The sequence below is a fragment of the Lepidochelys kempii genome, chromosome 10 (genome assembly GCF_965140265.1).
Source record: "Lepidochelys kempii isolate rLepKem1 chromosome 10, rLepKem1.hap2, whole genome shotgun sequence".
NCBI lineage: Eukaryota > Metazoa > Chordata > Testudines > Cheloniidae > Lepidochelys > Lepidochelys kempii.
The window spans coordinates 30,494,955-30,522,500 of NC_133265.1; the positions used below are offsets into that span (position 1 = coordinate 30,494,955).

Genomic DNA, 27,546 nt, shown 5'->3' on the forward strand with positions numbered 1-27,546 from the left:
GGATAAGGGGCAGGAGGTCCCAGGGGGCAGTCGGGACAGGGAGCAGTTCGGGGGAGGGGGTCTGGATAGGTGTGGGAGTCCCGGGGGGGCTGTCAGGGGGCAGGGGTGTGGATAGGGATTGGGACAGGGAGCATGGGGGATTGGATAGGGAGTGGGGTCCCGGGAGGGCGGTCAGGGGACAAGCGGGGGGGGGGGGGGGTTGGATGGGTGGGGCAGTCGGGGTGGGAAGTGGGAGGGGGCGGATAGGGGGCAGGGGCCAGGCTGTTTGGGGCGGAACAGCCTTCCCTACCCGGCCCTCCATACAGTTTTGCAACCCTGATGTGGCCCTCAGGCCAAAATGTTTGTCCACCCCTGGTCTAAATGGAGAGTACTGCATAACGTGAGACACTTCCTACTAAGCCCTTGATGGCCTCCAAAATCTTCTTTGGTTTGAGAGAGAGACGATAAATGTCTCACCAGCTGTCCACAGTGAGGATAAATAGACCCAATCTCCTAGCTCCTCATCTTCAGTTTAAGCTGGAAGTGCAGATAAAAGCATTCTGCGTGCCTGCTCAAAGCCGTTCACTTGTACACATGCACTAATATGTATAAACCCGCAGCAGTGGGAAATGCTGGAACCTTTCTGGCTGCTAGATCTCTGCCGGGCTGTAGGAAAGCATCCCCTTCTTTGCTGCCCCAAGTGCAAGGAGAACAGGTGTTCTGACTGGATGAATGCCTAGTGCTACGGAACTTTGACTGTCTTACTTTTGAATTTCCTTTCAGGCAGAGCATGTGATTAAAGAACCCAGTTCCGTGATTAGCATTAAATGTAAGTTGCCCTCTCCTATCTGTGTTTGCTCCTGTTGATTACCAGGCCCTGCAGGAGGTTGTCTGTGTCACATGTAAAACATCTTCCATCAGTGCTCCCACCCAGCAAGCTCATTCTTTCCCTTAGTAGGGCAGCTCCAGTTCTTCCTCATTGTGTGTGCAGGGAGGGGTCTCTGAACCACAGTGGGCTGCAGTTCTGCTTCACTGCTCCTAGATAGTTCACAATATAGTCCTAGCAGCTGGGTCCTTGCTGCATGGAAACTGGCAAGGTTACAGTCTCCATGGGCACTGAGCACTAGAACCCAGCCTGCTACCTTTCTAATTGACCTTGGGAAGGCTGCTGGTGGGGGAAGTCAGCAGCCTTAACTGGTGGGGAAAGTTAAGGAGGAAGTTCTCAGCAGTGGCATTCTAGCTGGCACTAGAATCATGCACCAGTGACACAGTTGGGCTAGCAGGAGGGCCTAGAGCAGCGCTGTGAATTGGTCTTAGAATGATGATCACCAAGCAGAGGAATGTAAAGCAGTGACAGGTGTTTATTTGATGCATGCTGTGTGCATCTCAGAGTCAGCAGTTAGTCAAGCATTACCCATAGAACAGGGACAGGCTGCCAGCCAAATGAATACCCCAGGGCCCATGCTATGTGTATACATATGTACCTGCTCACATACAGTATCCAAGAGGTTTAATGTACAAAAACGCCTGGCTAGCTGATCTCCATCATGTGCTTTTTATTTATAATCATGAGTCTCTCTTCCTGGATTCAGAGATGAAATTAGAAAGTTTTATGAACATACAAGTCAGTGGGAAACCCCAAAGGACGTTGTTTGGAATGTTAATTGAACTGACCCCAACACTCTCCCTTCAGGTTCCCTGAGCCACTAGCCCTGTGAACCCTATGAGCATAGAATAAACGGAGAGCTGGGTGGGAGAAGACAGTCACAAGCCCTGGAGCAGCTGACCAGCAGGAAGGGTGTGACACTCCCTCTGCTTGACTCTAATTAGCGCACAAAGCACAGGGTTATAATGTACCAGTCAGTGGCCAGGGAGTGGAGCCACTCAGCCAGAAGAGCTGCTGAAATCGATAAATGTTCCAACCAAAGGGACGCCTGTATTTCCAGCGTGCCCTGCTGCTAGCTGGGTCTGAGAGCAAACCTGCTGGGCAGAAGGGGGGTCTGCTCCAGCTGCCACTGAAGTCAGTGGTCTCACTGACCACAGGATCGAGCCCACAAAGAGAAGAGGCCTTTCTTCTGTGTGTGTCGCTCACCTCTGAGCCAAAGTGAGTACGAAAGGGGCTGGGGAAGATGAAGCCATGTACCTTGTGGGCCTTCACTTTTAGACACACTCCCTAGGCAGAGTGTAATACTACTGCAATGCAGAGATTATGCCATATGGAATAAGGCTCTGCAGGAGTGTGCAGAGGCCAATGGGTGCGTACATACAGACTGTACTGTGATGAAGGAGAACATGTCCAGACTGAATAGAAGCACAGGTCCCTTTGAAGTCCCATGTGCTCTCTGAACACTTCTTATTTAGAGGGCTTCAAGGAGGAGTCAGAAGAGCAAGGCTGTCTGTGACTCTGGCTTCCCTTTGCAGTGCCAGGCAAGCTCCTGTCTAAACTTAGTCCAGTGGGTAAGTGAGACCTGTTCCTGAATGCTATGCTCAGGATGTTCCTGAGCACCAGAGAGGGGTGGGAGTGGCAGAGGCCAGGCACTTTGTTCAGAGCTGGAGTGCTCAGGCCCCCTCACTTTCCATGGCTTCCAAGCCACTGCCCGAGTTACTCTCTTATTTGCCTTGGCCTGCTGTGGGGAGTCAGTGTCTCAGACAGCAGAGAGGCTGACTTAACCCAGCCCTGAGGTACTCTTCCCAGAGGGAGACAGTGATGAGTTCTAACCCTTCCCCTAGCTGCTGAACAAAGTGGTGTCTCAGGGAGCTGGACAGGGTCATTGGCTAATGGGTTGTGCTTGCTGGCTCCGTAGGACTCAGCAGAAGGCTACTGACCGTGCATTACATCCACTGAGTTCTGTGTAAAACCAGCTACGCAGGAAAGAAATGACTCTTTGGGCTTTCTTGAGCCCCCTGATCTAGAGCCCAGTGCCCCTGGCTGAGGCCTGGCCTCGCCGTTACAGACACAGACACCGGGCTCTCCGAGCATCAGGCCTGCACCAGCACTACCCTAGTTCAGTGGTTCTGCAGAGCTCTGTCTTCCTTCTCCTGAATCAATGGAGACAGCAGCGTGTCAGTACACAAGACGTGCTTCCTCCCCGAGCCTGTTCTCCTTCAGCTGGTTCTATGGACGGTTCTCTTGCCTATCAGGGACTGTGCAGGTAGCAATTTAACTCCTTGGCTGCTGCCAAAAGGACCCAAGAGCCTGTGTGAATGAGGGCTCTATAGGAAAGTGCTGCTAAGACATTCGCCTCCTCTGTGTTCAGCTAAGCCAGGATGGGCTTTCTGGGGAGCTGTTCCTTCCCATATGGTCAGTTCTGGTCTGGGGCATGTTCCTTTCCAGACTCTGGAAGTGTCAGATGATGGGTGCCAGCAAGGGATGTTTTCAGGCACCTGGAAGAGTCCCTGGAGGCACTGTTTTAATTAGTGACTACACACACAGGAGCTGCCTTTCAGGACTGGCCCAAAGGCCTATCTAGTTGCAATCCCTGATGCCAGTAGTGACCTTGGAAGGTATAAACTCCCTGTTATGTACAGTACTCTACCACAAGGAGGTAGACTTCCTCCGCTGACCCTAGGCTGATGAGCAACTTCTGCCCTGTAGCTTGAGGACCAGTGGCTCTAATTGTACAATGTGAGATTGCTGTAGATGCTATCCTTATTCAGCATCGTAGGAGTTCCTTTTAATCTTTATCCTTTGTGCACAGAGAAGGAAGAACAAGTGCTGGAGCCAGTGCAGTGCAGTGCTGTGAGGCCAGGGCCCCACCAGGCCAGCACTCAATATTAACACAAACAGTCCGATCTGCAGTTGATTGCTGTGTAGCGGAAAGAAGCAAGCAAAGAAGAGTCTTTTTCCCATTGGTGCCAGAATCTGTCTGTCCAAGGGAGGAGGCGGGGCTATGGCTCCATGGCCTTGTTATCAATGCCCACTTTCTTTCTGGGGACCTAATTGTGGTTTAAAAAAAAAAAAGTGAAAAGGAAGAACATGTCTACGTTCTAGTTACCACGTGATGGGAGCAGGGTTCGTCTCCCAGCCTCTGCCCACGCTACAGTTTGAATCCAGTTTAGCTTGGTTGGGCCTAGAAACTATGATCAGGGACAGGGATTTCTTGTCTGAGAACCATTTGATGGGAGGTGGTGTCTGTTCAGTCCTTTATGGCCCCCCATCACCATATTGCGTCTGCACATCTCCTAGTCCTTAATGCATTACAGCTCCCCTGCAGGGTTGGGAAGTATCTCCATTTTGCAGGTGGGGAACTGAGGCACACAGCAACTAAGCGACTTGTCCAGAAATGGAACTTGCATCCCAGATCAACTCCTTAAACATAAGGCCACCCACCCTTCTGTCCACACAGCACTGTGAAAAGCGCAGGTCATGGAAAGAAATTCCTTCCCACCCCAGTCAGAGAAAGCTGCAGGAACCACCCCAGCAACTGCCGTGGTTAGACAGCTTTCCCCCAGCCAAAAGGTGAAGAACCCCCAGGTGCCCCTTTACCACCCAAGTCCACCACGTAGCACAGATGGGACAGGGCCAGGTGACATGCCGAGGCTGTAGCGTGACTCAGTCCTGTCTGTGCCTCAAGACTGAGCTGTGCTTTAACCTTGGGGGGGCCTGCTCCTCCCCAGCCTGGCTGGGGTTTGCTGGGGGGAAGGCTAATTGAATATGCAACATTTCCAATCCAGGAGAGCCGAGCCCTGCCTCTCTGCCATAAGCAGTGGGACAGCTGGCTGCCTGAGTCCAGTGCCAGAACGCCAGGCACAGGAGCGGACTCCGCGAGAGACAAACTTTTTATTTTTTTATTTTACCTTCTTGTGTGATCCCCGGGAGTCACAGTCGCAGCAGCAGCAGCAATGGATCAGAGCCAGGAGAACCATCAACAGCACAGTACCTGGGGGAGAATCAAGCAATCATGTCCACTTAAGGTCCCTTCCCATGCTGTTAGCACATCTGTCAGGGCACCAGCAGTGACTGCACCTTCTAGAGAGTCAATCGGACCTATGTCTCATAGCCTCTCTCCAAGCCTCTGGCAGGATCAAATGTACGTGCCCATTTCAGGTGCCTTTCTGGGACTGGTGCAATACTCTGAGCAGCAGCACGAATGCCTCCTCCTTACCGTGTCACCTCACTGACCCTTGCATGCTCCCTAGTGCTGCTGAGTCACCCAGCTGGCAGCATGCCCTGTGCACAGCAGCGGCTGAATTGTGAGCCCTAAGCATAGTTAAAGCCACTGCGCATTGCTAGAGACAGGAGATGTGGAATCCTTGGACTCTAGATCACTAACCAAGGCAGTCGTCATCTCCAGGGTTCCTCAACCCCCCGCAGTAAGTGATGGAGGACCAGGAAAACAGCCATTGGCAGAGAGGGCCAGGTGTGAATCCAACATCTCCGGGAGCCAGGTACAGCCTGGCCTACACACACAGCTACACCAGTTTAGTTAAGCTCCTGTGTGGACACTCTTATTGGGGTTCAAGAGATGGCTTGTTTCGGTTTACCTTAAACCAGTTCCTAACTGATGTAAACCTGGTTTAAACCAGATTAAGAGTGTCCATCCGGCCTTTTACACCTCTTTAATTAAACCAGTTTAAACTGGCACCTAAAAGTTGAAACTGCTGATATAAACAAGTGCTGTGAGGTTAGGCCCTCAGGCCATAATTCCCACCCATTCCTCCCAGAGCAGACCTTTGGGGAGCCCTTTGCAAACCCATGATCTGCTCTGGTGCTGGCTGAATGCAGCTCCCTGCATACCTCTCTCTCACCTCTCCCCCAGGTTTGTGTCGACCTGTTTCAGAGTTTTGATCACTGAGACCCCAGGTCTTGATTGTGTTTGCCTGGGTTCCACGTCCTTCAAACTCATTCATCTGTCCATCTGCACAATGCACAGCCTGCATGATTGAAGGTGTGGGTGCACGGCATGCACTGGGTTCCCCGGCTCTGCTAATGACATCTGTCATGGCTTTCAGGTGAATCTCATGGGCCATATTTCCAAGCATTATTCCTCAGAGGGGAACAGCATAAGGAAATGATGCCTGGAGATTTAACTCATTCTTAATAACAGCACTGTCCCTCTGTGAGCCCTGCCCCACAGCCTTGTCCTCTGTGTTACCATGCTAGCAACAGCCATAAGCAGGATAATCCCTAGCACGGTTTCTCTGGCCATACTCACAGGCCTTTTAGTTTTGCTGAGAATCATGCAATAAACCATCCCTGTGATAGCTTCACACCATGGCGCTATGAGGTGGGGGAGGGGGAATTTCTGTCTACACTGGACAGAGAAAAAACCAGGAGGAGTAAGTTTAAACACAGCTGTGGCCAGCCAAGTGATGAGCTGGAGCATCTCCCTCCTGTCACTCCTCCCCTTTCTAGCCCTGAATGGTTCGTCAGCACCTAGGAGTAACGCAGGTGTCAGCAGAGGGTACGTACTTGTACGCATTGCTATACAGTCACACACGTGCTGAGGCTTTGGCATCATGTTGGTCCTCTCGGGGCTAAAATACAGCTTGGACTTGGGATCAACACTTGTTCTAACTGCGTTCCTCAATGATGCTACGCAGATGGACTTGCCTGAACTGTAGTCTGCTGGCTGCTATCTTGGCCAACATACCAGGGACTGAACTGGAGACCTGCAGCACTAAACGTACAAGCTGCTGCACCTTGAGTTAAAGGTTCCTAACTGTGCTGTAACAGACTCACTTCCTCTGCTGACTGGGGACCTGTGACAAACACTCACCGGGGGTTACAGCAGCACAGTTTGGCCAGTGTTTTAAAAACTGGTTCCCTTCTATCTACTCCCCAGCACAGACCATGTTTTAAATCAGTCTGGTGGCTGGATCTCCAGACACAGCGCTTCCTTTGGTGGAGGTAGGAACTTTTTAATGTCATAGGCAGATGACGACCCAAGGGCTGGAAGCTAAAGTGAGACAAATTCAGACTAGAAATAAGGTGCAGATTTTTAACCGTAAGGGTGATGAGCCACTGGGCCAACTTACTTAGGGATGTGGTGGATTCTCCATCATGTAAGTCTTTAAATGAACAGTGCAGGTCTTTCTAACAGATCTCCCTAGCTCAAACAGAAGTAGAGGTCTCTGGCTGTGATCTATAGGAGATCAAATTGGATGATCTGATGGTTCCCTCTGACTTTCAAGTGGATGGATTGTCTTACTGTTTGTACAGGGGTAGCACCTACGGGCCCCTAGTCCAGTTGGGCTAGAAGCTGCACACATTACAGACCATCTTTGCCCCCAAAGACTTTGGAATTTGCTGGAGGCGCCCACTGCAGTAGCCAGATGCTTGTGCCCAGCATCTCTAGACGAGTTTAGAACAGCCCTACAGACCCTGCACAGATAAGCATTGGATGGTGTGGCTGGGTTTGCAGCACACCCACATGTATCTCATCTGCCCTGTCTGGGAATAGAGAGCAGCCCCAGGCCGTGGGCTGCTAATCCTATGCCCGTTGCTTGGCCCCACACTTACCAATGAAGATGAAGAAGATGGCGAAGGCAGCAATGTCCCAGTCTGACTGGAACATCTGTTTGGTTGCGAGTCTGCTCAGGACGTCATTGATCTGGTTGCTGAACTCCTCTCCCAAGTTTTGCCTTTCAGATCCCATTTTTGGTTTCTTTCAGAGTTTCCCCTGTGGTCTGATCGACAAAGGGAGAGAGGGTGGATTGATGCCACTAATAACCTTTTCACCCCAACTGAATGGCCTCCCCGTCCCCAGATGCTGGAATATCATTGAGAGACACGATCACCTTGTCCCTAGCTCTGGCTGCACTGGGCTTTACCCATATTGGCTGCTGGTTCCCTTTGATACAGAGGGCCATAGGTGCTGCATACAAGATGACTGCCGCAGTTCGGGTTTGCTTCCCCATCCCACAGGCCACTGATCCTACTGCTCCAGGGCGGGAAGGGGCTAGTGTGTTCTGCTTGTGGAGTTCCAGCCCCTGGAGTGGGGAGGGGGGACTAACCAGGGTGAAGTGGTGCTGGGTGGGCACAGAGGGTTAACAAGTAACAGATCACAGCAGGAGCTGTGGAATGTCTGAGGCCTTGGCCACACAAGGAAGTTGCACCATAACCTGCCTAGAAGCAGACTGTCATGCTGGTGTGACACCCCTCCCCACAGAAGACACTCCTGTTGCAGTTTAACAATATCTAGCCATCCCTTTATCATATGTGGGTTAGAATGTCCCAGGAGGAGTCAGGAGAGCTGGGTTCTAGTCCCAGCTCTGCTATGAACTTACTGTGTGACCTTACACAAGTCACTTGTCTTTTTGTGCCTCGGTTTCCCCATCTGTAAACCAGCTTGCTCTGAAAGACACTCAGATGCCGCAGTGACAGACATGTTCTAAGAACCTGCACAGAACAGCCTGTAGAAACCTCAGCACTGTTTACCAAATGCCTGCTGGTTCCCTCCAGCCAGCCAGAGCTGGGAGCACAACACAACATTTCAAACAATGCCAGTCAGGCCAGTTAAAGATGCAGGAGCAGCTCTGTGAAAGCAAACAAACTCTTCTAACTTCGCAAGGCCTGAGTAAAGCTGAGCCCAGCCGGAGCTCACAGGATAGTGGCTCCTTTGGCGGTGCGTAGGCTAAGGAGCCTGGAAGGAATTTCTCACACACACTCCATTATAATGTTTGCAGCAGCATGGGAGCAGTGTGCTAGAGACCCAGGCAGCCTGCAGCATGAGAAACAAAGATGCAGTCATTCATATTTCCCAATCTGAACCAAAAAGCTGGCTATTTTGCATCCTGGAAGCTGCCCCATTGCTAAACGGAAATACTATTGATTCCACAGCGCTGGGCTGATCCGCTGCAGTACCTGTGTTCTCACTCTAAGGGGGTGTGGAAGTGTGAGGGATAGAAACAAGGAATCCTTCTCTGCTCTGCCAATGTCATGCAGGGAAAGCCATGTGGTGCAGTTTGGGAAACCTGCCCGGATTTCTTAGGGATATGCCCAGCGAGTCTCAAACAAGCCCCTGTAGTTCCCAAGGCTGCAGCCTGACACCAGAGCTGCATTCTCTCTAGTGGGAGGCATGACCTGCTAGAAACACTCAAACCAAATAGCAAACCACCCTTTGTGGGCCAGGCCAGTCCCTGTTCCGTTTAGTTACTGACCTACAATGTACTGCGGGGAAAGAAACCATTTTCACACTGATTCCAACTCGTGAAAGTCTGCTGCTCTGTCCTTTATCAGGGATCTGTCCTGAGCCAGAGGGGGAATCCAGAGATAACAACGCTTAAAGGGGTATGGTGCCCGCTGGAAACTATCCATAGTAGAGGGGAAGTCTGGAGAGCCGAAGAACAGCGCTGGGCTAGTGATTAAATACTGAACTGAGGCTCTGCCAGAGCCTCCCTGTGTGACCTTGGGCAAGTCCTAGATCGGTCTGTGCCTTAGTTTTCCCACTTGTAAAAAGAGGTCAATGCTGACCTACCGCCCACGGATGATTCGAGGTGTTCAGATACTAGGGTGATGTGGGTGTGTATATAGATACGTGCAAATACGTAGTTACTGTGAATGTTTCCTCTCTTACGTTGGTTGGTCAGACACTGTGTTAAAGCCATGCGCTTTAAGTGCATGGACGTGGCTGAGGAAAATGGCAGCTCTCCCATCCCAGGGCAATGCCTTAAGGTAGCAGAATGTAATGACGGGAGTAGGAGGGTTAGTTCCTAGTTTGCCTATGGCAGCAAAGCCCGTGCAGCCTGGCTCTCTGCTTCCAGTTCAGACTGAACCCCCTGCTGAATGTAGGGACAGGACCTGACTGCGGACTTTCCTCCAAACCAGCAGCAGTGGCCAATTTCCCACAGCTCCTGGGAGCTGCTGGCCAGGGGCTCTCCACGCCTAGCCCTTTCTCTTGCAAAGCTAATCTCGATTGAAAACAGGCTCACAGGTTTTGGCACCCCTCGTCCAGGCTTGTCATGTTGATTAATTGGAGAGGGCAGAGGTACTAATCTAGGATTCCATAGCGTGCCTCAATCCACAGCAGAGCACCACCTATAACGGAGGGAGGGTGCCACAAAGACTTCCCAGGATAGTCAGCATCACTCAGTGGGGGAATATGGCCGCCATCAGGATCACTGTTATTTCTGCCCTTTGTATCTCTTCCTTTCCCCTTTCTCTCCCTCTCCCCCTGCCCTGTCTTTGTGTCTGTCCCCCTCTGCACTCCTCTTCTAGCCATAACATCCAATTCCCCCTGAGCTCCCCTCCCACTCCTTCCCCTTTTCCAGCTGCTACAATGATCAGCAGTGAATTAGCAAATGTTGACATGTAAAGTGTCGTCATTACGCTCTAGAGCAAACGCCATACATGCTGATGACAAAAACACACTCCTGCTGTAGGTGAAACTGAGACATTGCTTCAGGCTGCTTGCAGACTCAGGAAGACAGCACTGCATCAGTTCACTGCTGCCTCATTGTCTGCACGGTGAATGTTACAACCAGGGGGGCTAGAATATTTTTTATACATCTATAAATGGGCGCTGAATCTGGACTATGCCCTGCTGCCCCATGAACATGTCGGAGAGGCCAGCTCTGGCCTGTGTGTTTGAAGTCACTGCCCTAGTCACTTTCAGATGGTAATGAGTGCTAAGAGGCACCAGAAATAAACCTAGCACAAAGTGCATTCCAGATCACGTGCAGCTGCTGAAAGCCAGAGGCCCTACATGTCGGTGACAAATACATACGTCTGTGCCAAGTGAAACTGCTTCTGGCATTGCCCAGCTGCTGTGAGGCTCAAAGTACAAGCAGAGTGTGGTTCTATCCTCCCTGCTGAAAGCTTGCAGGGTAGCACTTGCTTCCCCTTCTAGCATGGTTGCATGGTGCTGCCGTGAGAGAGAGCCAGAGCTCCACTCCAGAGGAGGCTGCATTTCAGCACAGGGGAAGTGAATGCTCTTTCTGTATGCTGATGAGCCTGGGGGAGCTGCACGAGCCCTCTGTTAGGAAGCCCAGCCTTTGGTTCCATGAAAGATAATCTCAGCTTGCAGGTACAAATAATTCAGTCTCTAACCCTTTTTCCTTGGAAAGATCCTTGAAAACATGGCTGACTGCGATGGCAGAAAGGAAACAGTCGCTGGGTTCTGCTTCCGCAGCCAGCAGCTGAGCAGAGAGGAGTGGGGGAATCTAAAGATCCCCCATATACGCACACAGTTTGGGGTGGTCCCCGCCCCGAACCATTTCACCGGCCCTCCCCTCAGCCCAGCCCTGTCTGCAGCAGGGGGTGGAGGGCAGCAATCAGGTTTGCAGGCAGGGGGTAGTTGGTTCTCAGGCCCAGCCAAAGACCCCCGGCCAGCCCTGCTTAGCAGCATTTCCAGCAGTTTTCCCCCCAGCTCCCAGCGCTTGGACCATGAGACAGCTGTTTCGTGCTGCTGGGAGGGAGGGGGGAGGAGAGGGAATGCGGCACACTCAGGGGAGGAAGTGGGGCTGGGGCCGGGATTTGGGGAAGGGGTCCAATGAGGCAGGGAGGGGGTGGAATTGGGGTGGGGACTTTGGGGAAGGGGTTGGAATAGGGGCAGGGAAGGGGTGGAGTTGGGGTGGGGGGGTGTGCAAGCAAATACCCCCCCCCCTTGGAGTGTCCTTTTTTTTGAATGTTCAAATATGGTAACGCTACTCCTGACCCAAAGGCCTATGGCAGCAGAAGCTCCTTGGAACAGTGAGATCCTGCCCGGGGTTCCTAATTCCCCAGGGACAGAGCACCGTACAGCTATGGAGCACCCCGCAATCCCACCACGCTCTGAGGCCCTGGCTACTGCAACCCCCCTGGCACTTCCTCCCCTCTGGGCCCTGCAGTGGCTCCCACCCTGGAAGAGGTTCCCTCATTTCCTTTTCTTTGCAGCGTCAGGATTTCCCTTTAGCAGCCCCAGCCCTCTCAGCGGCCGCCCTCAGACCAGTCTTCACCCTATCCCTGGGCTCACCTCCGCGGCCTCTTGGCTGGCCCTGGCCCTTAATTCCTGAGGATCTGTAACCCCAGAGCTGCCTGCAGCAGCTGGCTCCTGGTGAGCAGAGAGCTCCCAGAATGAGGAAGTAACTTCAGTTCCCCAAACTCGCCTCTGAGACAGACCCAGAACTGTAGCCCTAGCTGAGCAGCATGACCCCCCAGGGGCCAATACCTCCCCACCCCCCCGAAGGGGCAGCTTCCTGAAAGGAGTGTTTACCTTGGGACCCTTTCGGAGTGCTTCTTCCAGCCGATCTCCCCTCTGCAGTAAGCTGCGCTCCCTGGCCTCCACTTCCTGGTTCCTTCTGGTGCCTGCTGCACAAGGATGTTGATTGGCATCCACCTGAGTCCAAGGAGCGGCAGACACACCTCCAGTGTCCTCCCCGTTTGGGGAAGGAAAGGCTTGCGGGGGAGGGGATAGCGTAGGCTGCTTGTTTTGCTTTGTCCTGGCAGCATCCACCTGCTGAGGGCTGCTGTTGGCAGAGCTCTCATGGAGATCCCGTTGGCCCGGGGCTTCAGAAACCCTTATGCCATGGTGCTGGGAGCAGTGGCTTGTGGGTTGTTTGAAAACACCAGGCTCTGTTCTGTCAGACTGGGGCAGTACCGGACATATAGCTTCCCATCCGTTGTAGATTGCCCTGGTTCAGCTGAGCTAAAGTCCTCGTGTGACCAACCGTTACAGCCGATGCTTGTAGGGTGCATGTGACAGCTGGTGTCTGAGGACAAAAGGTGATGTATGGGCACTGCAGGCTCACAGAGCTCCAATCAATGGCTTCTCGCATTAGTGTCCCATGGCCCCAGCCAGGCAAAGGGGGGAAGATTTCCTGAGATTGTTCCACTGCTGAAGCAGCGTTGCAGAAGTGGGACGTTGTGGCCCAGGGTTAACGAGGCTGCAGGATGGAGGCCTCCCACAGCTAGGCTGGCTCACAGAAAACTCATAACGCCACTTATTTCTCAGTCATTCTCTTCCCTTGCCCTGGAGCACAGCACCCAGCCCAGGACATCTGAAATGCTGCTCGCAGAGCGTGCTGTAGGCACCAAGCCCACCACAGGGGTGAAGGTGAGAGGCCAGCGACAGAGAGCCCTGAGAGACACCAACAGAGAGGAACCTGGGAGAGGAGAAGAGACAAAAGGAGAGGCTAGAAGAGAAGCCAGGAAGGAAGAGGCAACAAAACTAAAGGGAGAGAACAATCAACAGGCTGCAGAGCGAGCGAGGGAGATGTGGACAGAGTCTGGGCCCCAGGCCCCACCCTGAAGAGGTCGCTGTGGACCTTGGGGAGCAGTCTGAGTGGGGTGGAGAGAGCGGAAGCCAGACTGGAGGGTCTCAGAGGGACGTATCACCAGCATCAAGGTCACTTAAGAAGCCCATTAAAGGGAAGGAAAACAGCTTGCGTGGGAGCTGCACCTTGGCTCTCCTCTTACTAGACAGGAAGGAAAGGGAGCCACAGAGCTGACCCCTCTCGTCATCCTGGGCACAGGAGGAAGGAAGCAGTGCTGCAAAGCCAGGATGGAGCAATGACAGGCTCTTACACATCCCCTGCCCCCCTTAACACAAACTGCCCCACTGACCATCTCTCTGCCCCTCCCCCTGGGTGCTCCTGATGCCCTGACTCGCAGGCTCCCTGGAGGCCTGCACAGGTCGTGGTTCCCCAAGAGAACAGCTGATGAGACTGGAGATGCGCTGGAGCCGAGTGGACCTGGCCCACAGTCAAATAGATGCTGGGCAGGCCGAGGCAGCTGATGGGTGTGGGCTGAGCTTTGGGGATGCGGCAGAGAGCTAATCAAACGAGGCACATGGAAGCGCAGGGCGTCCATCACTCCAGGCAACCAGGCTGCTTCTTCAGGGTTTATGGGTTTAGCAGCATAACTTCCAGCCAGAAGGGGTTGTCCTGAGTCTCCAGCGGACTCAGCTGAATAACGAAAACACAGATTAACCCAGAGATGCAACTAAACAGTTGGTTTCTCCGTGCTGCTGCTTGCAGGGGCGTGTTATTTGTGGGTGGCCAGGTGGCCACGAGGCAGTTGAGAAAATGTTTCTGAATTGCCTACATTTCACTGCGTTTTAAAATTCTTCCAGGAAAAAAAAATCATCCCAGAAATATGTTGCTCTATTTGTCACCTAAAGTAGGGTGCTGGGTGGGCCAGTGGTTAGGTCATAGGAAACCAATGGTCAATTCCTGCTTTGCCACAGACTCTGAAACAGGGTGACCTTGGCCAAGTCCCTCAGTTGCTCTGTACCTCAGTTTCCCCCTCTGTACAATGGGGATAACAGCAGTGTCCTACCTCACAGTGGTGGTGTGAGGATAAATACATTAAAAATCATGACTGATGCTATGGTGATGGCCAGATCCGTACAAGAAGCAGAGCCCCTCACATATGTTAATGAGTTGATTCTCAAATCCTTGTGAGGGAGCTTCCTGTTAACCCCTCCCTCTTTTGCAAAAACTGAGGCACAGCGCAGGTAAGGGAGCTAGCTGAGGTGGAGCTGGGAACTGAAGCCAGGCAGCTAAGGAGGTGCAATGCCAGTGGCTGGAGAGGATTTGAAAGCTGTTGTAAAGGAAGCACATTTGGCAACAGGCGGACTGTGGGGAGGTGACTGATGGTGCAGTCCCCGTGGGCACCTAAGGCCAGCCTGCAGGGGAGATTACATTAACTTTGCTGGCAACAGGAAATTCTTCTCCGTTCTCAATTGCCCAGTCATTGCTGCACGGATCTGAGGATTAATCCTGCCAAATTGGAAAGCAGGTGCACACGGCAGTGAAGTCCAGTGTGACAGGGATGGTGTGACGACCCATTTTCACAGGGCTGATGGTCACATGGCTCAGCCCTACTCCTGCTCCAGACAGCTCAAGGGAGCTCAGATGACCCTGCAGACATGAGGCCAGAAGGCAGGCCGTGAGGAAATGGAATTGTCTGCAGTGGGGCAGGCAGCCTCGGGAAGTCATTTCTCAGGTACACTGGCTGCTGGGGAGATCAGCTAAGCAGCTGTATGGATGTCACGCTGGCTGGAAAAAGCTAAATGAGATTATTACTGTATCATAGGCTTCCCGGTGCGAGAGAAAATGAATGAGAGAAGCAACAGATGGAAAGGAAATGGCTTGGAGTGGGAGGAGAGAGGCAAAGCCTTGATGACGAGGACAGCATGGCCAGGGATTTTTATAAGGATTTTTGAATGCAAAGAGCAAAGTGAATTCTGATGTGTAACAAAGGTACAGTTAGCCTGTGGAACTCACTGTCACAGGATCTCAGTGAGACCAAGAGATTAGCAGGATTCAGAAAAGGATTGGATGTTTCTGTGGATATCCAGAGTAAACTGAACATAAAGGAGTTCTGGACAGGATACAAACCCTCCAGTTTCAGGGCATGAGCCACACTCTAGAAATTAGGGATCAGGAGGGAACTTTCCGTGGGATAGGGTGATCCCATAGCTGCTACCGCAGGGTTTATTGCACGTTCCCCTGAATCATCTGGTGATGGCCACAGCAGAGCCAGGATACTGGGCTAGATAGAATCATAGAATATCCCAGTTGGAAGGGACCTCAGGAGGTCATCTAGTCCAACCCGGCCAATCACCAATTTTTTCCCCCAGATCCCTAAATGGCTCCCTCAAGGATTGAACTCACAACCTTGGGTTTAGCAGGCCAATGCTCAAACCACTGAGCTATCCCTCCGCCCACCCAGGTCTACTCCCATCTGGCAGGTCCTGTGTTCTCATAACAAACAGGCAGTACAGATGGTATGTCCTTGCATCCAGCTGCTAATTAACCACACATAGACCCATGCCCTTCCTAATGCGTACACAGAAATTAGCTCCTGAACTACAGAGATTGGGGCTCCGCCCTCTTGCGGGCCACGCTTTATACACAGAGGTTTATTAGAAGCACTGCTTAGCAGCCTCCTCATGACAGCACCCCATCTGCCAGCTGGGACGCCAGCAGGGTGAGCGTCCCCACAGTAGCGCCCTCCCAGTGCAGACCAGAAGGGATGCTAGCTCCTGAACATTCATGCTGACCATGAGAATGCTTTGTGTGCTGCTGGTGCAAGCACACCCAGGTATCCTCAGCTTAGCTAAGCTGTTGGGATGTGTCCGTGATGTCTCAGGGACTGGTAGGTAAGTGATCTGCCTTGGCACCCAGCTCAAAGAAACCCTGTTCTAATTGCTCACCTTGTAACTGCACTAAGGTGTCCTGGTGGCCTGGCTCCCTCCGGCGTGGTAGTAAAGGGGAGAGATGTAACCCTGCAGCTGTGCAGAGCTGTCTGACGTTCTCCATAACAAGTGGGATCCCAGAGCTTGGTCTCCAGCAGATGGCCCCATTGCACCACACTTACCAACCCTGGCAAGCTGGGCAGCGTGCACAGCACTGTATACGTGCTCTGCTCTGGCTAAATGGCTTTGCCATCGCGCTTTGGAAGGCGCCCCATCAGTGTTGCCCTGCCACTTTCCCCCTCTCATCTCACCTCGCCCCTGTTGGCAGGCCCTAATTCCTCCCTCCTTGCCCTTCTTCCGAGCCGGAACCATGTCCCCTTCTTGCTGTGTTCCTCTTGGCTGTGGCTCGCTGAGCCTGTGTGGGATGGCGAAGCTTGTGGCCAGCTGGGGCTAGGGCAGGCCCGTGGGGCACGTGGATCTAGCACCTGTGAAGCATGCTGAGTCCCATGGTACGTTTGGAGAGTCAGTGTGTCCCAGGGGACACAGCCCTCAGCTGGGCCTCAGGAAACTTGGCTCCTGGCTCTGCTGCACCCTCAGGCAAGTGCCTTCCCCACTGGGTCTGTTTTCCCTTCGCTCGCTAAACAGACAAAAGGGGGAAGCTCTCCAGGGCAGGGACTGGCTCTTGCTATGTGTGTGTTCAGCCCCAGCACGCAGGGGCCCTGCTCTTGATTGAGGCCTGCTAGGTATCGCTGTGATTTAACAAAGTCTACCTGGAGCAGGGCCTGTGTGTGAGTCTGATACTTGGGACTGTCGGGACACAACCCAGCTGGGGGGACTCGAATTGACTGTGTGGAGCATCAGCAGCAGGGTTCGAATGCGGTTAGCAACCAAAGCAGCTGACAGTCTTTACCTCCGAACAGAGGGCTAGCCTGGCGCCAGGCCGTATCCCTGTAACCAGTTTAACACGTTGATTTCCACTCTGGCCACTCTAATTCCACTCTAATCTGCTTGGCGTAACCAGTTCAGCTGGTCGTGCTCCAGCTCAGTTCATGGTGCAATAGGGCATCCCACAATGCACTGCTGCTAGCAGTGCTCTGGACTCTATCTCATGTTGGGGCACTATGGGAGAGCTGCTCAGATTTCCCCACAATGCACTGATACAAGCCTGGTTAGACCGCACAGGAGGTGGGGAGAAACGAAGTCTAGTCTATATAACAGGGATGGGCACCTTTAAGGTAGCAGAGGGCCACAAGTTCATTAAAACCCGCTGGTGGGCCAGGAGGTGTGATGTAGGGGTGTGACGGGGGAGGGGAGAGTGTCAGGTTCTGCCCTCCGGTGAGCAGGAGGCACTGCTGGATCGCCAGCTCTGAGCTGGTCTGGGGCAGGTCAAATAAAATAACCTGGCAGCCTGGATGTGGCCCTCAGGCCGCCAGTTGCCCATCCCTGCTATATAGGGCCTTATACTGTGCTCATCACAGTAGAATCTGAACGTCTTCCAGTAGTGCATTAAATAACATGCCTACACATCTGTCCCATGTTGTGTGTTCTCTCGTCCTCTCCCCAGCGAATTCTTTCTGCTGTATAGTTCATCCTGGTATTTGGAGATGCTTCTGCCCCGGTGACCATGTCTGCAGAGAAAGCAGCCTTGGACACACTAATCACAGAAATGATTCAGAAAAACCTGCCATCCCACAGATTTCCAAGCCCATGTCACCTGGGTCCATTCAATGTGGGGAACATGAAAAGTAGAGATTGGGGCTGATGCTGGGACATCCAGAGCTGGTCAATGGATCAGTGCTTTAAATTCCCAGGAGAGAACAATGATGCAGAAGTGGGTGTGTTCCTCCTCTGGCCTGCTGGACCAGACGGCTTACAGACACAAGGCATAGAAAGTCGAAGGAGCTCCTACCTCTGCAGATAGTTTGTCCACGTCTCACTGCTGTAGCCTCCTTCTTGAAACCAGCAGAGAGAGTCTGGGTCTTTGGGGGGCCGGCCATGCTTTTGCCCAGCATTTCCCATCGGGCATTGCAGCTTGTCCCCCGGTACAATGCTGCTATCTGAATACAGTGAATGGCTGATTCATTTGTGTGACTCCAAGTCCCCCAGCTAGAGTAAACCACGAATGGATGTGCTGGCTGCAGCTGATCTTCTCTGGAGGCTGCTGCTGGCCACTCACTCTCTGACTCTGTTTTGCTCCTTCATCTCACTGAATCTGTCCCTCTTCCTAGTCCCTCAGGAACTAGATAGCGCCGCTCCAGTGCCTTCTGTGTAAGGATCTCAAAGCGCTGCGCAGACATTAGAGAATTCAGCCTCACCTCACCCTGGGAGGCAGGTAACGTTTCTCCCATTTGACAGATGTGGACACCAAAGCACAGACAGTACCTTGCCTAAAGTCACAGAGTGAGTTAGCAACCGAGCCGGGAATAAAACCCCAGGTCTCCTGACTGCAAGTCCCCTGCTTTAAGACATCCTGCTTTCCTGAAAAGTCACCTGAGCCATTTCCTCCTTTGGCTGCTAGACAGAACAAAGAAAACAGTTCCTAATAAAGTCTTTAGAGGAAAGATCATTTGGATCCTCAGGTGGCCTGTGCAAGATTATAATAGTTTGCTGCACCGCCCTCAATCAGTGTGAGGCCAGGGAAATGGGTAGCAACCCACGTTTGCTCTGCCTGGGAGGTGTCAGCTTGAAATCTATCCATTGCACGGTTTCATCTCTTAGATTTAAAGGGTTGTTCAAAAAGCCATTGTTGGTTGGAGATGTTCCATCTACAATACTTACAGCGAGAGGCCTTAATGTAAACCCCTGTTGGGCTCCGTATACACCGGCCCTACTGGAAACCTCAGACTTTGTGTGTTGAGTGAAACATCCTGACGTATTTAAACAGCTTTATTACAGCAGCCTGAGGCAGGCTGATTCCCTGTCTCCAGAGAAAGGTGGGAAGGACAAGGCACTTTCTTTATAGCACGTGTACGGCGGGAGAGTGATTCACTGTCACTGTGTCTCAGCAGCCACAGATGGTGAAGCGGGGGGACTGGAGCGATGCACTGGGAAGTAGTGAGAGCGTGTTGCAATTAGCAGCATCAAAAGGGAAACTAAGTCACGCTGGTCTCTGCTGAGGAAGGTGAGTGGGGAAGAGGGCCGTGTGCAGCTGTGAAGTCTGTGCTGCCTCTTCAGGGCTCTGAGAAAGCAATTCAAGCCCCAGCAACCAGTTCCTTCTCCGTCAGGTCTCCAGTCAAGAGGAGTATGGGGATGTCTACCACAGCACTGAGTCTCAGAGCCCCCGTCAATTGACGTGGGCTCACATGGGTCGGGCTGCTGGGCTGAAAATAGCAGTGTAGATGATCCTGCTTGGCCTGGAGCCCAGGCTCTGAGGCTGTCCCCCCTTGTTGGGGTGCAGAGCCTGGGCTTCATCCCAAGACCAAATGTCTACATTGCTCTTTGCAGCCCCGTGAACCCAAGTCAAGTGACCCAGGCTCTGAGACTCAGCCCCATGGGTCTTTTATTGCCGCGTGTGACACAACAGACAAGCTGCTGGCTGGAAAACAGCCCTTCCAAGAAGCCAATTCTCAGGCCGCTGAGCCACAGTCTTCACTGCAGTGTTAGGTCAAGTTCTCTCCTTTTGAGCAATCCCAGTTCAAGTGAGAGCGGTCACTGCCAAACAACACTGGATGAATGGATTAGTAGCACAGTGGGTTTGTCTGCACAGCAAAGAAAAACCCACATGGGCCCGTGCCAGCTGACTTGGGCTTGCGGGGCTGTTTCACTGCTGGGTAGACTTCTGAGCTTGGGCTAGAGCTCATCTCTGGGACTTTCCCACCCCAGTGTCGGCGGTTCTCAGTCATCATCAACACACACCCCTGCCAGGCCAGCTAGCTGGAGTTTATGGCACCACTTCACTTAAGCTAGAGACTCATGTGTGTGGATGAAAGTTGCATTGAGGGCAGCACTCACATTATAGCTCAAGCTAACACTGCAGTGAAGACAAGCCCTACGAACAACAGACCAGATCCTCAGCTGGTGTAAATCAGTTAGCTCCATTGAAGCCAGTGGTACTTTGCCAGCTGTGGATCTGGCCCAGGAGCAGGAAGAGAAGGTCTGCTTGGAAGCAATGGCGGGCATTGGAGATGCATGCTGAATGCAGATGAGTTCACAGAGACAGCAGCAGCAGAAGAGCCTGGCTCTGCTCTGGGAAGTAGCTTTGTAATAATGGCCCCTTCTCACTTGGCAGCTCTGCTCCCTGGGTGTGTCAGAGTGAAGGCTGCAGGGACAAAACTAAGTGCATCCTTTTTCTTTCCTGGTGACCCTGCTAAGGGGGTCAGCTGGGTAGTATCCTGAATCAGAATGGTTTATTAAACTCCAATCGGTTACAACTGTGAAACCCCCCCTCCCCCCCCCCAGGGCTGATCAGGCTGCGCAGGTGTTCTGAGGACAGGAATTGGCCTGCAGTGTCTTTCTTATTGGTGATGCTGCATGAGATGTGTAGGGCTCAGTATGTCTCCCACATCCTGGGCTTGGTTTGTAGTTAAAAGGGAGATATTTTTTCGTCTATAAACGGATCCCATTTGATGTCAAATCACTGAAGGGCAATAGCCATAGGGCCCCATCATGGCTTTGTTCTGGAGTCACAATTCAGGGCAGAACCATGCTTCAAAGAAACGTCTCTTTGTGTGGATCTCCTGGCCAGTGGTAAGGAAGGGTGGCTGCCCTGTAGCATTTGCACTGGGGGCTGTAATTCTCACTAGTTCAGGTGCGCTAAACAGGGCTGGGCTAGGTCAGAGCTTGTACCGGCGTCCTCTAAGGTGGCACTTCTCTTCCCTCTGAGTTAATGCTAAATATGTGTCTGTGCTGCTGGAGGTATCATGGCTCCAGCGGGACTAAATGGAAACTCCTCCATCTTTAAGGTCACTAAAACTCTTGAGACATGTTGGCAGGAGCAGCAGTGAGAGGCCTTAAGTGCTGGACAGCTTCCATATGGGTCATGTCACCTACCTGCCTACAACCCCCTCACACAGATGCAGGACTGTTTCTCTTCCAGCCCAAGTGGTTGTGTTGTGTTGCTGGCTGGTGGGTGTTTCACCCCTGTGGTGGTTAAAGCAATTCCTCTATGTCTCTAAAGCGCTTTGGGGGTGCGAGGGGTGCTACAAATGAAGTGATTCTTCTCTGAGCCCAGGTCTCCAGCTTTCCAATGCAGAAACTTTCATTAAACGAGCTACCCATAGATAGCCTGGTCTTTAGTACCTGTGGCTGGCTTTAGACTACCCCCTCTCACGCAGTCTGCTTGTACGTTCTGTACGGAGACCTACGGTCAAGGCCTGGCCTGCATTTAGACAGCTCGAAGCTGCAAGTGCTGTTCTATTTTTTTGTCCTCCCACTCTTGACAATGGCTTCTGCCTTCCACGTCGCTTTAGATTTAAAGCTGTAAAAGCAAGTTGAAAATTCAGGCCCTGGTAATTGAATCTCACACCCACGTAAAGAATCTCTCCTTGTCTTTTCAGGTGTGTGTCACTCTGAAAAGCTGTGTTCCCAAGGGGACTCCACTACATAAACAGAGAAACAAAATACCGAGTGGCAATTTTTATTATTGCACAGCAGGGGTGGGGGTGGGGGAAAAAAAGATAACCACAGTAAGAGCTGTTTCTAAAGCACCCCAGCTGCTGGAAGGAGAATATAGCATGGTTTCACTTCTGTGTACCATACGGAACGTACCTAATGCAGAGATGGGACACAGTGTGGCATTTCAGCGCTAGTTTGAGTGGGCCTAGCTCAAGATTCGAGGCTTCATTCGGGTTAGGGTTTGGGTTCTGATTCAACAGTACGGAAATCTTGTGACCCAAGTGTGTGACCCCAAATAGGCAAATGATCACTGGCACTGATGAGACAGCTACTCCATCTTCATAGCCCAGGCGTTCTTGACCAAGTAATACAGGGTGGTGGCTGGAGTAATAGTGCTGGAGTCTTTAGATCTGATCCAAAGCCCTCGGTATCACTGGGCTTTGGATCAGGCACACAGGGAACGCTTCGGGCTAAATTCCGCGTTCGTTCAGGATCAGAAAGTTCCATTCGTGTCAATGGGCTTGCAGCGCTGTCGCTGAGAGTGGGCTCTGACTCTCTGTGCCCTGCACTGAATGCTGTCTGATGCGAGGTTTCTCGAATTAAATCTGTTCCTTAGAAGAGACTCACCTTAGCGCCTCTTTCTGTGTGCTGCAGATCAGAACATAAGCAGTCATTACACACGGGCCACCTCTCCAAAGATGTAGTGTGTCCTGATGTGCTGGTGTTGGGACCAGACCAAAGGGCTTTTCCCTCTAAGGATGTGATCTTGGAGATGAACTTTCTGTTTGCATGTATCTCAGAGCTGCCAGTGCTGGGATTATCTGATCTGACAGCAGCTAAGAGGCTCTGACAGGCTGTTTATTGTCTCATCTGAGTGGCGTTTCACACCTGTCTGATCCCATCTCCCAAAGCTGATCAGCAGGAGGGAGGCAATGCCCCAGATGGCAGAGCATTTACACAGTGACCTGAAGAGAGGCCTCTGGTTAGAAGGGGACTTTCTCAAGGCCTTGCATTCTTGCATCTCAAAATGGGCGAGGCTGGAATGTCCCCACTATGCTGCTTTCTCTTCCCTTCCCTCTACAAGGCTGAGAGTGTCCTGTTGGCACAGGCAGGAGCCATGGGAAAGGGGGAGGGTGAAAAGCCAGGGCTAGTGCGCAGCAGGGTGGGGCTGTCACTTTGAGGTTACTACAACACAGGATTGTGCTGAGCTAGCTTGATGTCACTCCAGCTTCCTCCATTCATGTAAGCCTACAAACTGTGTCCAAATGTGGCAGGGCAATCTCAAATTCCATGCACAAACAACGTCCCATGGGGAGCGACTCCTTCCTAGGGTCCTGTATCTAAATGATGCTTGGCACCAGCACGATGGAGCTCCCTGGATGAGAAAGAAACACATGGATAAAGGCTTTGTTGGCTTCTGCTTGAAATGTGCAGCCCAGCCCATTGCCCACGTTCAAGTCTGCAGCCAGCCCCCAGAACATAGCCCTGCCCCCACCATATCACTGCTGCGTACCCGGCACCTAGTCACACTGCAGTATGGCTGGGACAGCGGCTAGAATGAAGTAAAGCCCTCGGCAGAACAGAATGGCCACTTGCCCATTTGTTTTCTTCACATGGTCTTACATTCCTGCCAGCCCTCCTGGCCTCGTAGCCTGGGTCTCATCACCTGGTCACACAACAGTTTTGCTGTAATATTCCAGGAAGCACCCCAGTCCTCTGATTTTTTTTCTCTTTTTTTTCCCTGCTGCAACACTGCTTTCAGATTGCTCAGCTGGGTGGTGGCATCATGGCATGACTGGCCAATCGGCGAGGGACACCGGAGTCCGGAATTCAAACAAGGGTGTGAGCTTTGCAGGAGGATTCCCTTGCACTGGATGCAGCTGAGTTAGTAGCTGTGCATCCTGCTCTGCCTGGAGACCTAGGGCAAGAGTGACAGCCCTGGGATTCCACCCCTGCCCTTGAGGGAATGGACGCAGGCCTCCACGTGACTCCAGAAGTTGGTGCTGTGTTGCCCAAATAACTGTCAGCTGATGCGACATTCTAAAGTTAGTTGCTTAAAGACTTGATCTTGTACTTGGAGTCAGTAGGAGTTCGGGGCTGAGTAATGAATGTGGGGTTGGACTCTAAAAGTACAGTATATCACATTGTGGGAGGAAAGCTCCTCCACAATTTCAGCATGATGTTATCATAAACAAGTAGGATTGCCCCAAAATTAATGCTTTGGCATGATGGCTTCCAAATGGGCATCTTCTTTCCTATTAAATAAAGCATGCCAGTTTCAGGAACAAGCCAGAGCTTGGAGGAGAATAAGTGGCACTTTCCATTTCCAAAACGCTTTACAAATATTTATGAATCCTTCTGTGAGGTAGGTAGGATGTTATTGTCCCTATTTGATGGATGGGGAAACTGAGGCAAAGTGATGTGTCCTTGGAGGGGGAGAGAGGTGCTGTCAGAAAGGCTCAGACCTTTGGGTCTAGATCCCACCTGTGTCCAGTGAGCTGCCCATGCTGGTAATGGCCTGTTAACTGTCTGCTTGCTGACAGTCGTACAGCCTGTCACGAGTTATCACTACTGCACAGGAAATGGAGAAATGGGGCCAAAAGATGAGGCTGCTGGGAGGGGGAAACCAAGCCATCAGCAGTTCTTCAGCAATGCCCATCCCATGCCGATCCCTGTGCCTCTCACTGCTTCAGGCTATCTGCGCCTTGGGAGGTTTGTGAGCAGGGAGATTGGGCAGCCAAATGAATGCAACTGGCACTTGAGTTTAATTTTGCCCCTCAACCCCTAGGCAGGTCTGCACATACACACAGATCCAGGGTGGGGGGCTTCTGGCACTGGTGTGGCTTCAGCCGTAACTCGGGGGCAGGGAATGTAAATCCTGACCCTAGCGATAGCAACCCCTGTGACCTCAGCAGCTTGGGTCTGCAACTACTGGCTAGGGTGACCAGTGAGCAAATGTGAAAATCAAGACAAAGCCCCTAATATCAGGACAGTACCAATAATATCGGGACATCTGGTCCCCCTACTCCTGGCAGTAGTGCACTTCGTGTGGGCCCTACTGCACTGAGGGAGGCTGAGTCAGCATCCCATCCCGAAGCACCGATTTATTGCTCTGTGGGCTCCCAGGCCCTTAGATGCTGCTAACTGGGAATGCTGCTAATGAGGTTGCTGTGCTTTGCTCCGAGGCTGTCGATAGCAGCTGTGTTTTGATTAGTCTGAGGCCTGCAGCACAGTGGAGATCAATTAAGACCTTTCAACAGAGAGCACTTGGAGCCTTTCCACCAGGAAACGCTGGAGCAAGAGTTGACTGAACAGTTAATTGTACTTTGTGATTCCCCTCCATCCTTCATCCTGGCTCCTGCATGGGACTGCTCGGCACAGGCCCTCACGTGCACTCTGGTGTCACTCTCTCCTGTAAACCGATGCTCCCTGGGCAAGAGGAGGCAACAACTGGCCTCTTCTGCATGACGAGCGTGCTTGCTGCAGCATCAAACGCTCAGAAATTCATCCTGCTGCAGCGCTGCACGCCCCCGTTCCACACGGGCAACTTCGGACCCTGCCGGAGCAAGCGTCTCTCCGCTTTCGTATGGCGGGAGGAAGGAAGGACAGAGCGGGTTTGCTCTACTGCACGTGCTGGAGGCAGGCGTGGGTTTTTCAATATGTTAAGGCAGGCAATTTGTGATTGCGCTGCAGGTGATGTCAGCTGTTTCCCCCACCTCCCCCAGCCTTCCCCTGTAGGGCGCTCAGGGCCTGATCTTGTCCTCCTTACTCCCACACAGAGCGTTATTTGCCAAAGAACTGCCGTTTTGGTCAACCACAACTCTTTGGGACCTTTTCCCCAGGGGGAGAGAGGGAGAGAACGAAAACGAACATCCCCCCTATAACCTTTAGCACAGTGGGTAGGGCACTTGGGTGGGCTGTGGGACGCCCACGTTTAAATCTGTACTCTAGGCTTGAACTCAGACATCCACCTCCCAGGTGAGCACCCTCCCCACCTGGCTCTAGGTTATTCTGCTCAGTCTCTCCTGTGGATGCTGTTCTGCTTTGTATAGATACTTAAATATTAATTGGACCAAAGAGAGACTGAGAATGGTCTGTAGCCCGGTGATCAAAGCACTCCACCTACGAGATGCTGATTTCAATTTTTTCTCTTGTTCTGCCTCCTTGCCAGGGCTGGGCTGAATCTGATTGGAGGCAGTACTGGGTTTACAATGGCTCCAGTGGCTCCATGGAGCCGGGCCCATGCTCAAAAGGGGCCCCGGCCTGCTCTGCTTGCACTGTGCCCTGAGACCCTGCTGGCTCCCCCCGCCCACCCTCTGCTCCTCTCTGCACCCTGGCCAGACCCCAGGCACCTCTGGCTCTGGGCAGTCTCTGCTTCCCACCGCCTGTGGGGCCCCGCCTGTCTTGCCTGGCACTGGTGCAGAAGTCGGCCAGCCTCAGCCAGGTGTGTGTGGGGGAGACCAGTGTGGGGGGCTTGGCTGGGCCCCTCCAGGCAAGTGCGTCTTGAGGGACCCTGACTGGAACAGGCCCTGGCCTGGCTGATCGCACCACTCCCAAGGGGACGGAGCGATTCCTGGCCCTGGGACCAGCCCTGGCTGCGCTGCTGACTCAGCCCGGCAGACACAGTCCCCTCCCAGCAGGGCCGGTGAGTGCGGCTGGGAGGCAGGGCTTGGGGGAGTGGGTCTGTGAGGAGTCTGGGGGTGGGTGCTGGGCTGTGACGTGGCGGGGAGGATGTGTGTGTGTTGGGGCATTAGGGAGTGGGGGTTCTGTTGGGGGTGCTGGGCAGTTGTGGTGGGGCTATGGACAGGAGTGGTGTTGTGCAGGGCGCTGTGCATTTGTGAGTGGATCTGGGAGGGCGCTGGGCACAGTGGGTTTGGAGGGGCTCTGGCAATAGGGAGTTGGGGGGTGTTGGGCATGGGGTGCTGTGTGGTGTGGCATAGGCCCACCCGTGAGGGGAAGAGGCATGCTGGCAGCACAGGGCCAGGTGGGCCACTGTGCGTCTGGCAACTGCCAGTTTGTAAATAGTGCCCTCACGTTGGGCAGAGCGAGGCCGCCCCTCCATGTCCCATTGCCCCTGGCTGGCCCCTCGCTCCCCGCGCCATGCTCCATCGCCTCCATGGGGCCCACAGATATGTTTGGCACCAGGCCCACTAAAGGTTAATCTGGCCCTGCTCTGAGGATGGGCTATAATGTGCCATCAATATGAATGGGCGGGAGAGGGATTACGTGGGTTGAGTGTCTGAGCAAACAGCCATTTTGGCCCCAGAGGTGTTACTATGCAGCATTTACATTTGCAAATGTCATTTTTATTTAATGGAGCAAAAATAAGTGTCTATAAATAATCCAGCAGACCAGGAGTAAATGGGCAACACAGACATGGCCGTTAGCGTAATGCAAGGTCACTGCTGGCTCTAGCCATCAAAGCCCGAGGCATGTCTGGTACACAGACGCTTGAAGCCTGTGAGATTCAGGTCAGTGTGCCTCCCCAAATGGGGAGGAACCCTGTGTCATGAGAGCAAAATTCAGCCCTGCATGGGAGGTGGTTGCGGGGTGGGGGTTCTGCTAGTGCATGGGTGAGCTCCACACACTTCCATCCATAAAGGAATGGAGCTCTTTTCTCTGGCCCCTGTATTTGTCCCACCACTGTTTCCAATTGCCACATTCCACATTGCTGCTGTGCTTTGTTCACTTACCCCCTTGAGTAGAGGAGTCTTGGCCCTCAATCTCCTCAGCCGGACTCTCCAAGCACCACTGCACACAGCTGTCCATGGATTCCCTCTGGCTGCGGTAATCCACCAAACCCCTCGTACGCCCGGCTGAGTGACGGTTGGATGCAAAGTGCCTTGTACTGAGGCAAGAGCTCTGAATGCTCTGTTTCAATAGCTGGGCAGTTCATGGCAGGAATGGACAGCATGGGACCAAATTGGCCTGCTGCTGCCTGCATCATCTCCAG

General features: G+C 52.7%; 2 protein-coding genes across 8 annotated transcripts in view; one reads left to right on the top strand and one right to left on the bottom strand.

Moving 5' to 3' along the window:
- ROGDI (rogdi atypical leucine zipper) overlaps positions 1-23,424 on the top strand; it is a 51,989-nt gene extending 28,565 nt beyond the window's left edge. For 3 of the 7 annotated variants that reach the window (XR_012161165.1, XR_012161166.1, XR_012161167.1), the window contains one exon: positions 763-808. Coding sequence is in view for 4 of the 7 variants with exons in the window: in XM_073362586.1 (XP_073218687.1) it covers positions 763-775 (13 nt within the window). In the remaining 3 variants the exon portion in view is untranslated. Of the gene's footprint in view, positions 1-762; positions 809-3,677; positions 11,320-23,355 lie in introns of those variants that run through there. The other 4 variants (XM_073362585.1, XM_073362590.1, XM_073362586.1 and 1 more) reach the window with 3 other exon arrangements.
- SMIM22 (small integral membrane protein 22) lies at positions 1,323-12,372 on the bottom strand. The gene is made up of 4 exons (XM_073362593.1): positions 12,114-12,372; positions 7,442-7,608; positions 4,777-4,859; positions 1,323-3,915 (listed from the first exon to the last, which is right to left on the bottom strand). The coding sequence occupies exons 2-4, from the start codon at positions 7,575-7,577 to the stop codon at positions 3,868-3,870; spliced, it is 267 nt and encodes an 88-aa protein (XP_073218694.1). The 5' UTR covers positions 7,578-7,608; positions 12,114-12,372; the 3' UTR covers positions 1,323-3,867.
- Positions 23,425-27,546: the final 4,122 nt, after the last annotated feature.

Excerpts from the sequence above, each read along its gene's own strand:
- SMIM22 (XM_073362593.1), bottom strand. The coding sequence starts at position 7,577 with ATGGGATCTGAAAGGCAAAACTTGGGAGAGGAGTTCAGCAACCAGATC. Across the intron at positions 4,860-7,441 it reads CATCTTCTTCATCTTCATTG|GTACTGTGCTGTTGATGGTT; the intron begins GTAAGTGTGGGG and ends ATTCTCCCCCAG. Across the intron at positions 3,916-4,776 it reads CCCGGGGATCACACAAGAAG|GTCCCCAGAAAGAAAGTGGG; the intron begins GTAAAATAAAAA and ends AACCACAATTAG.